The sequence below is a fragment of the Bos indicus genome, chromosome 25, assembly GCF_029378745.1.
Source record: "Bos indicus isolate NIAB-ARS_2022 breed Sahiwal x Tharparkar chromosome 25, NIAB-ARS_B.indTharparkar_mat_pri_1.0, whole genome shotgun sequence".
Classification (NCBI taxonomy): Eukaryota; Metazoa; Chordata; class Mammalia; order Artiodactyla; family Bovidae; genus Bos; species Bos indicus.
The window spans coordinates 18,130,247-18,142,743 of record NC_091784.1 but is presented as its reverse complement, the minus strand read 5'-3'; the positions used below and the strand labels follow the sequence as shown (position 1 = coordinate 18,142,743).

The following is a 12,497-nucleotide window of genomic DNA, read 5'->3' as shown; positions in this document are numbered from 1 at the left end:
CTGTCTCACTACCTCTCCCCTTTAACACTTTGTCCTATGCCTTCTGGATCCTGTTTTTTAGCCAAGAAGAGCAGGAGGTGTCAATGGCTAATAATGCCTCCATTCCTTTTGCTTATTAACCTTGTGAAAAATCAATATCTTAAAAAATTTTTTTAATTTCATTTTACTTTTATGTATACTTCTCTGACATGTTTCTTTTCTTTATATTTTTCTTTATATTGAAGCTTCTGATTTATATCATTTTTTCTCTGTCTATAGGACTTCTTTAAACTTTTCTTTTGTGGAAGGTCTGCTGGAAATGATTTCCCGCAGTATTTGTTTTTCTGAGAAGGTCTTTATTTTTCTTTCACTTTTGAGGGATAATTTAACCAAATATGGAAATCTTGGTTGGTGTATTTTTTATTTCAACACTTAAGAATTGTCCTAGACTCTCAAAAAATAATTTTTGAGTACTATGAAAAGTAACCCCCTGCATTTTCCTATTCTTTATCCTCTATAGGTAAAGTTTTAAAAAATAGTCTAGTTTTTTTTAAGGCTTACTCCTTGTTTTTAGTTTTCTGTAATGCTATCTGATGTGCCAAGTTGGAGTTTTTAAAAATTTTTAATTTAATTTACTTCTTTCTTTGGGTGTTTTCTTGCTCAGTGTTCTTTGAGCTTCCTGTTTCTATGGTTTGGTGTCTTTCAATAATTTTAAAATAATTTATATCTTCTTGATTAAGAAAGTGGCCTAGAGGTTTAGCAGATTGGCATAAACAGGAAGGTCGACATGGTCAGTTTTTGAAGTTAGTTACTTCTGTAGGAAGCCCAAGGATGGATGGAAGGGTGAATGGATGGATAGATGGATAGATGAATAGATGGATAAGTAGATGGACAGATGGATGGGAAAAATAACATGGTATCTACTCTAATATCATAGGCAGAAACTGTTGAGAAACTCACTTCCTCCCTGATGGTCAAAGCCAAGCTTAAAGCAAAACGGCATAGAAATCTTACCTCTTCACTATTCAGGGCCACAGTGTTGAGCCAATAGTAACACAGAATTCCAATGATTGATATTTTCAGAAAGATATTTCTAAAAAATGAAGAGAAAACAACTATCATTACTTCCATGGCAGTCATGGGAGATGCTTGCTAATATTTCATTTGGGGCACATGGTAGGATGGAAATTCCTGCCCCCTGTAGTTATGTGCTTCTAGTTGCTCGGTTGTGCCCAACTCTTTGCGACCCCATGAACTGCAGCCTGCCAGGCTCCTCCGTCCATGGGGATTCTCCAGGCAAGAACACTGGAATGAGTTGCCATTTTCTCCTCCAGGGGATCTTCCCGACCCGGGGATTGAACCCAGGTCTCCCATGTTGCAGGCAGATTCTTTACTCTCTGAGCCACCAAGGAAGCCCCCTGTGGTTGGTGGGGGCCGGGCGCATATGACTAGTTCTGGCAAATGGGCTGTGAACATAAACAATGTGTGTTATCTTGTGTCACTTCTAGACTAGAGTATTTAAATGCCAGTGAGACTCACCATCTTCCCTCTGGAAGGACAATCAGCCTGAATCCCTGAGTGACTAACGTAAGCAAAATTTCCCTGCCAATCCACACAGGGCATGCAACGTGAACAAGAAATAAATACTTGTGTTCTAAACCACTGTGAATTTGGAGTGGGGGTTGGGGGTTGCAGGGATGTTTGTTACCACAGTTTAACCTCATTTATTCTGACTGATACACTCTCTTTTGGGCATATCCAAACTACCTGATTTCACTTCTCCCTGTAATGGTAGTACACATACATACTATTCATCAGGTCCACCAGGGACAGAAAACATGCTACACACTTTTTCGAATCATCCCTCTTAATCATTCCAGCTCTACCATCAGGTAGATAGTATTTTATGCCTGTCTTACTGATGAGGAAACTGAAGCACAGAGAGATGAAATAACTTGCACAAGATCACACGGATTGCTTAGGGGCGTGACAAAGGTTGAAAACAAGGACCACCTGATTTAACAGCCTGAGTTCTTAAACCTAGTCACTTTGCCCAAATCAGTAACTGCTGGTTCTAAGAGGTCTTCAACATTGATGTGCCAAGAACCATGTACCACTACACCAGTCGTTTTCAAAGTATGGTCCGCAGACCAGCAGTAGCATCTGTAATCTTGTTAGAAAGGCAAACTTTCTGGCCCTCTCCCAGATCTTCTGAATCAGACACTCTAGTATAGGGCCCAGCAATTCTGGTGCAGGTTAAAGGTTGAGAACCAACCATTAGACAAAACAACACAGTGAAGGAAGAGACAGGATTTGCCTTTTTCAACACTAGATCCCAAATCTCTTATCCAGTGCCTAGCCTATAATAGACTCTCAGTATCTACTGGATTAATGCCTTACTGTACAGTGATACTGTCATTTATGATAAGAAATATACATTTGGTCTTCTTGTCCTTTTCTGGCACTGAGCTCCTGAAACCTTTGGAATATCCTAAGTGAGGAGAGCTATCAAGTTGTCTTTTGTTATATTAATGTGACTGTTGGGAAGCCCCTAGGTCTACTAAGGTTAGGGGCTGGTTGCCTTGACAACCAATCCTGTGATTTAGAGGATCTGAACTCAGCATGCCTATTGCAGACTCCAGGGAGGAGAGAGGGGCTGGAGATTGAATTTATTGGGCTTCTCTGATGGCTCAATGGGTAAAGAATTTGCCTGCAATGCAGGAGACCTGGGTTCGATCCCTGGGTTGGGAAGATGCCCTGGAGGGCAGGGCAACCCACTCCAGTATTCTTGTCTGGAGAATCCCCATAGACAGAGAAGCCTGGCAGGCTACATACAGTCCATGGGGTTGCAAAGAGGCAGACACAACTGAGATAAAACACAGAACCAGTGGCCATTTAACTAGTCATGCATACGTGATGAAGCCTCCACAAAAACTCAAAAGGAGGCGGGTTCGGTGAGCTTCTGGCTTGGTGACAGGATGGTATTTGGAAGACTGAAAATCTCAGAAAGGGCAATGAAGCTCTACATACACAGACTTTGCCCTACACATCTCTTCTACCTGGCTGTTCTTGAGTTATAGCTTTTTATAATAAAGCAGTAATCTCATAAGTAAAGTGTTTCTCTGAGTCACGTGAGCTGTTCTAGCAAATTCTCAAACTCGAGCAGGGGGTCACTGGAACCTCCAAGCTATAGTTGGTCCGTCAGAAGCCCAGGTGACAATGTGGATTTGCGACTGGTACCAGAAGGGAGGGTGGGGGCAGTCCTGTGGGGCTGAGCCTTACCTGTGGGATTCTGACACTGCCTTCAGGTACATAGTGTCAGAGTTGAAATAAATTGTAGGACACCCATCTGTGTGTATTGGAGAATGGCTTGGTGGTGTGGGAAAACCCACATGTTGGAACTGGTGTCAGAACTTAAATACATTAACTGCAGTGTAACTCCAGGTTAAACCTATTTTTGAGCTTTCTTATTTTCTCTGCATATAGAGAAGATTTTGAATATTTTGTGAAGCAATACCTAGGGCTAATATATATTAAAAGAGTAAATTTCTCTTGGGATCAGAAAAATGCAAATTAAATAAAGTGATTAGATCAAAATGACACGCTGAGCATTGGAGCCTATTACCTATCATACTGAACCTATCACCTCTACATCCACATTCTACTGAAATGATGAAAGAAAAAAAAAAGTCAAAAGCTAAAAGATCCATAAAGCAGTGGGAAACAAAAAAGTCATCATGAACAGACCAGAAATATAGAGGAATTTACGGAAAATAGAAAGCAGAAATAAAGGACGCAAAGATTAAAATATGAAAAGGGGTCAGTGAAGAAGACTGGAGAAAACCCAATTTAAAACAAATTTGGGAGAAGACTGCCTCAGAGGTGGTGGTAGTTCTGAAAGTGCCTGGAACTTAGAGACAGCAGATACAAAGGGTCTGGAAAGAACAACGGGGTGATTGTTTGGTGATGCCAGATGTCAGAAACCCTCAAAGCCATACCTGTAGGCCTCAGAAGAGGTAGTTAGAATATGGAGTCCTTGGCCTATGCAAATCCACATTCAAATCGAAAGGCAAAATAAAAAATATGTGGGAACGTGGAAGTAGTTAAAAAGTTGACCACCCCAAGATCTACTCTAAAATAACGTCTTATCTTCTCTCACAAAAGGAGGACATTGTAAGTAGGATACATTTAACAGACACTGAGCAAAGACGCCAGTGTGCTGCTGAACTGTGCACTGAAAATGGTTTAAATTTTTTTTTAATCTCAATAAAAAAAAACCCTGATTGTTTCTAACCATTGAGAGGAGGCGCCCAGAGGTGTAGTGTGGGTAGAAAGGAAGGCTTTCTAAAATTTTTTTCTTCAGGAAAATGATACTTGTATCTATGTGTGCTCAGTGGCTCCGTCATGTCCAACTCTGCAACCCTAAGGGCTGTAGCCCACCAGGCTCCTCCATCCATGGAGTTTTCCAGGCAAGAGTATACTGGAATGGAGTGCCATTTCCTACATGCCCTTGAGGAAAGGCGTGGCAACCCACTCCAGTAATCTTGCCTGGAGAATCCCATGGACAGAGAAGCCCGAAGGGCTACAGTCCATAGGGTTGCAAAGAGTCAGACATGAATATGGTGACTTAGCACGCACACATCATCTTCTATTCCTTATGTTTCATAGCTCTTCAAATAAAGATGAACTCTGGACCTATATATCAAATACATATACACATAACCCTAAACATTAACCTGAAGTCATTCAACATTTTCTGTGAAGGGCCAGACAGTAAATATTTTTGGCCTGGCAAACCATACAGTTTGTGTCCCAACTCTGCAGTTGTAGCAGGAAAGGAGTCATAGATAATATGTCACCAGTGGACATGGTTGCATTCCAGTGAGACTTTATTTATGAAAATGGGAGGCAGGCTGGGCCTGCAGGCTGCTGTTTGCTAACTCCTGATCTAAAATAATAAGTATATATATATATATACATATATACGCTTCGCTGGTGGCTCAGAGGTTAAAGCGTCTGCCTGCAACGTGGGAGACCTGGGTTCGATCCCTGGGTTGGGAAGATCCCCTGGAGAAGGAAATGGCAACCCACTCCAGTATTCTTGCCTGGAGAATCCCATGGACGGAGGAGCCTGGTAGGCTACTTTCCACAGGGTTGCAAAGAGTCGGACATGACTGAGTGACTTAACTTTTTCAACTTTCATATATATGTGTGTGTGTGTGTGTTTTAAAATATGCTTGTTACAAATTTAAGGGTAACAGAAATGCTTAAGATTTGTGTGAAGAAACTATAAGCATAAACAGAAGTATAGATTTGCTATTCCAGGAAGAAGGAATGGCCAGTGCAAAGGTGCTGAGGTGGGCATACAGTTTGTGAACAATGAGAAGGCGAGTGAGGCTGGGGGCTGGGGTCACTGAGGAAGGGGAAAGAGGTAGAAAATAAAACTGAAGAACTGACCAGGAGCCAGATCTCAGAGGCAATGGTAAAGTAAGGACTCTGAAATTGATCAGTAAAAAAAAGTCAATCTGGTAGTTCAGCCTCATCACTATAAACACCACCATAACCAGGAAATGGTCAGGGTACTAGCCAGGAAGAAGCAATAAAGAAAACAATTTGGGTAGCTTTATACTTTATCAAGACTGTGGGGTCACTTCCAGCACATACAATGCCTTTCTGGGAATCACAAAAAGGGATCCTTTCCCAGCCAATGAATTGCCAAAAGCATCCCCTCAACTTCAACCTCCCCCTCCAACCAACCATTTGGATGGTTAAATGACAGAAATGAACCTGTTCCTCCTGGCTGATTCAGTGGGTACTCAGCCTCACAGTCAGACTCATGGAACTCTGGATGATCAGTTCCCACGTGACTTCTTAGCCAAGAACGTCTGTGCAGTGCATAACCTACTCACCCATACATCTCATAACTGAGAACCATGCTCCTCAAGCTGGCAGCAAGATAAGCCATTACTGGGAAAGCTTATCTGGGAAAGATAAGCCATTACTGGGAAAGTTTATCTGGGAAAGAAAAGCCATTACTTTAAGCAAAGGGCAGATGTACCCAATTACTGTATTTCTTCGGGGCTCTTTGGACTTTATGGCTAGTAACTCATACCATAAAAACATAATCTACTCTTGAAATTCTTTCTGGAAAACAGAACTGTGATACTTGAGTGTAACCCTTTCTAGTTTCCATCCCATTTCCCTCTGTGAAAATTGAGGCTGGAGTGAAAAGTGACAGCCACACCTACCGGATCAGGAGGGTATAGACTTCGTGCCTCGGCATCTCGTAGCGCTCCACCAGCCTGAACATGGAGTAGAAGCGAGGCACGACCAGGTTGATGCAGGACACGACGAAAGGCAGTAAAAGCACTGCCCCAGGGTTACTGTGGTTCGCCAGGAACTGCAGGGGGATGGAGGGAGAGAATCAAGTTGCTGACCGTACACTGGACCCCTCTCTGCCTGACTCAGAAGATCCCCCAAGGTGGGAAAACCCCAGAAGTAGCTCCTCTGATTAGCTATTAAAGGACCACTTACCAAGCACTTGCCCTTGGCCAAGAATTACTCACATGATGCTTTAATTCCCACTATAGCCCAATAGATGGGTGTTCATAGACTTAACTGATGGACAACCTGAGGCTCAGAGAGGCAAAGATGCTTACCCAGGGTTCCCCAGCTAGGAATTGGCAGATTTGAACCCAGGTCTATCAGACTCAGGGACCTATGGCCCAACAGCCATTCTGTGACTTTACTTTCCTCACCAAGAGATTTGGAAACATGAGAATGTGCTCCAGGCTGCTGGATGAAAAGCTTGAGTTACCAAAGCTACAACTCAAGGGAATTTCTCCTCCGCTCTCCTGCGTGCCCTTGTTCATTTCACCAAGCTTTGCCTGTCCTTGGGTGCTGAATTAGGGGCAAGGGAGCCTCTGCTAGCCCATGCTGCTCTTTTCTATGAGGGTCAGAGGGGTGCCCCTGCCTTTGTGGGGACACCACCCTGGCATTTGTCTGGAGTGAAGCCTATGCCGCCCCTCTTGGAGTAAGAGATTCTAATGGATTTATCTGATGTCTGAAAGTTCCCTCATTTCCCACCCTGAAGCCTGACTCTGCCTCTATTTACCTCTGGATAGCTTTGAAAACACCACTTGCACTTTCACAGTATCTTTGGAGCCAGATCGGAGAGGGCAATGGCACCCCACTCCAGTACTTTTGCCTAGAAAATCCCATGGATGGAGGAGCCTGGTAGGCTGCAGTCCATGGGGTCGATAGAGTCGGACATGACTGAGCGACTTCACTCTCACTTTTCACTTTTCACTTTTCACTTTCATGCATTGGAGAAGGAAATGGCAACCCACTCCACTGTTCTTGCCTGGAGAATCCCAGGGACTGGGAAGCCTGGTGGGCTGCCGTCTATGGGGTCGCACAGAGTCGGGCACGACTGAAGCGACTTAGCAGCAGTAGCAGCAGCAGTTAGAGCCAGATTAATTTAGGGTCAAATGCTGCGACCTCCCTGTGCTTATAAGCTGAAGCTTTGGAACTATAAGCATAGCTTCTCTGAGCCTCTTTCCTAGTCTGCCTGATGGGGAGATTATCATATAACCCACAGAGACACTGTAAGAATTAAGTGAGACCGCATAAGGGGCTTCCCTGGTAGCTCAGTTGGTAAAGAATCCTCCTGCAATGCAGGAGACCCCAGTTCGATTCCTGGGTTGGGAAGATCTGCTGGAGAAGGGATAGGTTATCCACTCAAGTATTCTTGGCTTCTCTGGTGGCTCAGCTGGTAAAGAATCCACCTGCAATGCAGGTGACCTGGATTCAATCCCTGGGTTGGGAAGATCCCTTGGAGAAGGGAAAGGCTACTCACTCCAATATTCTGGCCTAGAGAATTCCATGGACTGCATAGTCCATGGGGTTGCAAAGAGTCAGACACAACCGAGCCACTTTCACTTTCAAATAAGGAAAGGTCCAGTTGCAGAGTGGCTAAATGACACAGCTGGGGGCACCATTCGTGTGAAATTGTAGCTGCCAATGAACGTGCCTCCTCGAGCTGTGCAGAGGGTTGATCCCGTCTGGCACAGATGTTCAAACAATGGGAATGATTCTTCTCCTCCTCCTTCACTACCTCGTTCACTTCAGGTGAGTGTGAAGAAAACCTTCAGAGTCAAGGAGAAAGTCAGAAGTCATCTTTATACTTACAGCTGCCCTGCCACAGCTTCCAACCCAGGTAGGCAGTGCCAGGCCCTGGAGCACTGGGACTCAGTTTCATCTTTCAGGGCAAACCTTAATAGGAACCCTTAGGTTTGTACCATTTCACACCCATTTCTTGCTGGCTCCTCCTCCACTGGGTTGAGCACCTACTATGTATCAGGAGTTGGGCCAGGTGCCTGGCTATTCTTTTGAAGAAGCAAATGTGTAAACAAGCATTTTCAAAGCTGCATGTGGCAAGCACACAGGGAAAGACTACAGAGTCAGGTGCACCTAATTCAGTCTAGTAAGAGAGGTGATGGTGAGAAAAGATTTCCTGGGGGATGTGTCACTCATGGAGAAAAGGAGGAGTTTGCCAGATGAAGGGGAGGGGTGGCAGTGTAGAATGAACTGCGTGTTTCCCATCTAGAGATAAGGGAAAACCTGGTGTGTTCAGGGAACTAGGGGCACATCATTTAGTGTTGCCGGTGTGGTATACAGGAGGTTGTGGGGTATTGAGACTAAAGATATGGGCAGGGGCCACATCACAAAAGATCTATCAATCGTGCCATGGAGGATAGGTTTTATATTTAGAGTACTGAGAAGACAATAAAGAAAGAGACACAATCAGACCAACCTGTACCACAATTCTAGGGGTCTGCAAAATCAGCTACAATTAGCCCTATTTACAGAAGAGTAACTGAAAATCACAGAGAAACAGTACTTTTCCACCCACCAGCTAATTAGTCTCAGAGTTCATATCAAAAAAAAAAAAAAAAAAGCTAACATTCCTTTATCACCCACAGTCCAGGTACTAAGTAAACTCTTCACATAACTTTTCTCTAGTCCAGACCACACACCTACAAAACAGGCATTCCAATTTATAGATAAGGAATTAGGGGCTTGGGAAGACTAAAGTGAAAGTGTTAGTCACTCAATCATGTCCAACTCTTTGCAACCCTATGGACTGTAGCCTGCCAGGCTCCTCTATCCATGGATTCTCCAAGCAAGAATACTGGAGTGGGTTGCCATTTCCTTCTCCAGGGGATCTTCCAGACCCATGGATCAAATCTCAGTCTCCTGGGTTGCCAGCAGATTCTTTACCCTCTGAGCCACCAGGGAAGCCCATGGGAAGAGTAAATCACTAGCCAAATTCCACTGGTTCATAATATTTATTAAGTGTCTAATTGGTGCCAAAAAGGCATTAGGGATATAATGATAAAGGAGGACACCAGAACCTGATCCCAGGTCTGGGGCCAAAGTTCCCATCTCTCCACTAGCCCAGAGCCTCCACCCTGAGCTGTGCGCACACATCCCCTGGGGATGTTTTTATGATGCAGATTATGGGTCCATGGACCAAGAGAGGGACCCAGGATTTTGCACTTTTAAACAAACTTCCTCCTGGTGGCGATGCTGCTGGCCACGACTTCGTTTTGAGTGGTGACCAGGACCCCACCCACCCCCTCCTGTATCTTGTCCCTTCACCTGCTTCTCTGTGCTCTGGACCCTGGATCTCTGGCCTCTCTGGTTACCTGTAAATTGTTCTCAGCCAGGTAATAAACGGCTGCACAGCAGGTGATGGCCACTCCAGAAGAGACAACCCAGGCTGCCACGTGGGCAGAGAAGCGGATAAACTGCTGATTGAATGTTAACTTGACGTTCTCCTGAAGGATTTCTGACAGGTTCTCCTGTAAACACAAGGAAGTCAAGTTCACTCGCAGAACCCCTACACTGTCAGCAAAGATGACCACCCTAGGCTTTGGTGCTCTCAAAGAGACACAAACCCACAGGCGAGAGAGTGGGAAAAAGCACCATGAGCTTGGATTAGGAGACCACTAGGAAAATCTCTAATGGGCAAGAACCCCCCATCGCTTCATTGAATACCTTTTCCATCTCAGAGGGAAAGAGATTGGGACCATGATCTTGAGAGAATACACTGAGGCCATAGGGCCTTCTTGAAGAATAAGGCTGAGGATCCCTCTGCAACCCTCTTGTCAAAGCCCATTAGTTTATAAATTCTGCTTGCTCTTTTTTTCTCTTAAATACTTTTCTATAGATCATGGTTTGTCAACCTTAGCTCTATTGTCATTCAGAGTTGATAAATCTGTGTTGAGGGCTTGTCCTGTGCACCGTGGGATGTTGAGCCTCTACCCACTAGATGCTGGTAATACACACTCCTCTGCAGCAACAATCAAAAAAGCCTCCAGACATTGGTCTGTGTCTCTGGGGCAAATCTGCCTCGAGTCAAAAACCACTGGATAACATTTTAAACCTAGAACTGTGAGGTCAATAAGTATTTAACATCTTGTCATAAATTGTTAAACTGCCCTTTAGCAAGCTTATGTCAATAACAAAGTCACCACATTGTGTGAAAATGTTCATTTCCCTACACCATCACCAGCACTGGGCATTTAAAATAGTTTTAGGGTGTTTTTTTTTTCTTTTTTGCCAATATCGTGGAGAATAAAAAATAAAACGTTATTACTTTAAGAAAAGTTACAGGCATGTTGAAGGAGGAAAGAGGACTGGCCATGGGAAGGGGTTTAAAGCTAGCTCTGCTTACCCTTATTTCAGTGCTCAGATTCTTCTGTTTCAGCTTTACTGCACTTTCATGAGTGACAGTGAAGTCCCAGCAAAAAATGAGCTTGGCGATCCCTCTGGAGTAAATGTGGGGGTTAATGAAGTTGTTCCGGAAATACCTGGCCATACTAGGAAAGGCAGAAACCAAAATACCCAAGCGTTACTGGGGCAGACACTGGGGGTGCAGGGATTATAACAAAGAACAGTTTCATCATTAATGGTGAAAGGCAGCATGGACGAGTTAGCCTGAAGTTCGAACAGGGCAACAGCAAACATGATAGTCAGCAGCACTGACTTTGCAATCTGACTTTGCAATCTTTGATTGTCAACTGGGGGATTTTGTCATTTTAAGGGTCCTAATCCTCAGTTTCCACATCTGTATAATGGGGATAATACTAGTTCACTATGAGAGTTGTATTAGTTTCCTCTTGCTGCTATAACAAATTGCCCTAAACTTACTGGCTTAAAACAACATGTATTCTTACTTCAGTTCAGTTCAGTCCCTCAGTCGTGTCCGACTCTTTGCGATCCCATGAACCACAGCACGACAGGCCTCCCTGTCCATCACCAACTCCCGGAGTCCACCCAAACCCATGTCCATCGAGTTCATGATGCCATCCAACCATCTAATCCTCTGTCGTCCCATTATCCTCCTGCCCTCAATCTTTCCCAACATCAGGGTCTTTTCCAATGAGTCAGCTCTGCATCAGGTGGCCAAAGTATTGGAGTTTCAGCCTCAACATAAGTCCTTCCAATGAACACCCAGGACTGATTTCCTTTAGGATGGACTGGTTGGATTTCCTTGCAGTACAAGGGACTCTCAAGAGTCTTCTCCAACACCACAGTTCCAAACCATCAATTCTTCGGCGCTTAGCTTTCTTTATAGTCCAACTCTGACATCCATACATGACCACTGGAAAAACCATAGCCTTGACTAGACAGACCTTTGTTGGCAAAATAATATCTCTGCTTTTGAATATACTGTCTAAGTTGGTCATAACTTTTCTTCCAAGGAGTAAGCGTCTTTTAATTTCATGGCTGCAATCACCATCTGCAGTGATTTTGGAGCCCAGAAAAATAAAGTCAGCCACTGTTTCCACTGTTTCCCCATCTATCTGCCATGAAGTGATGGGACCAGATGCCATGATCTTAGTTTTCTGAATGTTGAGCTTCAAGCCAACTTTTTCACTCTCCACTTTCACTTTCATCAAGAAGCTCTTTAGTTCCTCTTCACTTTCTGCCATAAAGGTGGTGTCATCTACATATCTGAAGTTATTGATATTTCTCCTGGAAATCTTGATTCCAGCTTGTTACTCTTCCAGGACAGCATTTCTCATGATGTACTCTGCATATAAGTTAAATAAGCAGGGTGACAATATACAGCCTTGACGTACTCCTTTTCTTATTTGGAACCAGTCTGTTGTTCCATGTCCAGTTCTAACTGTTGCTTCCTGACCTGCACACAAATTTCTCAAGAGGCAGGTCAGGTGGTCTGGTACCCCCATCTTTTGAAGAATTTTCCACAGTTTATTGTGATCCACACAGTCAAAGGCTTTGGCATAGTCAGTAAAGCAGAAATAGATGTTTTTCTGGAACTTTCTTGCTTTTTCCATGATCCAGAGGATGTTGGCAATTTGATCTCTGGTTCCTCTGCCTTTTCTAAAACCAGCTTGAACATCTGGAAGTTCATGGTTCACTTATTGCTGAAGCCTGGCTTGAAGAATTTTAAGCATTACTTTACTAGCGTGTGAGATGAGTGC

At 43.9% G+C, this 12,497-nt stretch overlaps 1 protein-coding gene across 9 annotated transcripts in view; it reads right to left on the bottom strand.

Moving 5' to 3' along the window:
* The window catches only part of TMC5 (transmembrane channel like 5), a 79,194-nt gene that overhangs the window by 20,648 nt on the left and 46,049 nt on the right, over nt 1-12,497 (bottom strand). For all 9 annotated transcript variants that reach the window (XM_070779727.1, XM_070779732.1, XM_070779730.1 and 6 more), the window contains 4 exons: nt 10,721-10,865; nt 9,690-9,845; nt 6,228-6,379; nt 994-1,072 (listed from right to left, as the gene is read on the bottom strand). In XM_070779727.1, the coding sequence (XP_070635828.1) occupies nt 994-1,072; nt 6,228-6,379; nt 9,690-9,845; nt 10,721-10,865 (532 nt within the window). The remainder of the gene's footprint in view (nt 1-993; nt 1,073-6,227; nt 6,380-9,689; nt 9,846-10,720; nt 10,866-12,497) is intronic.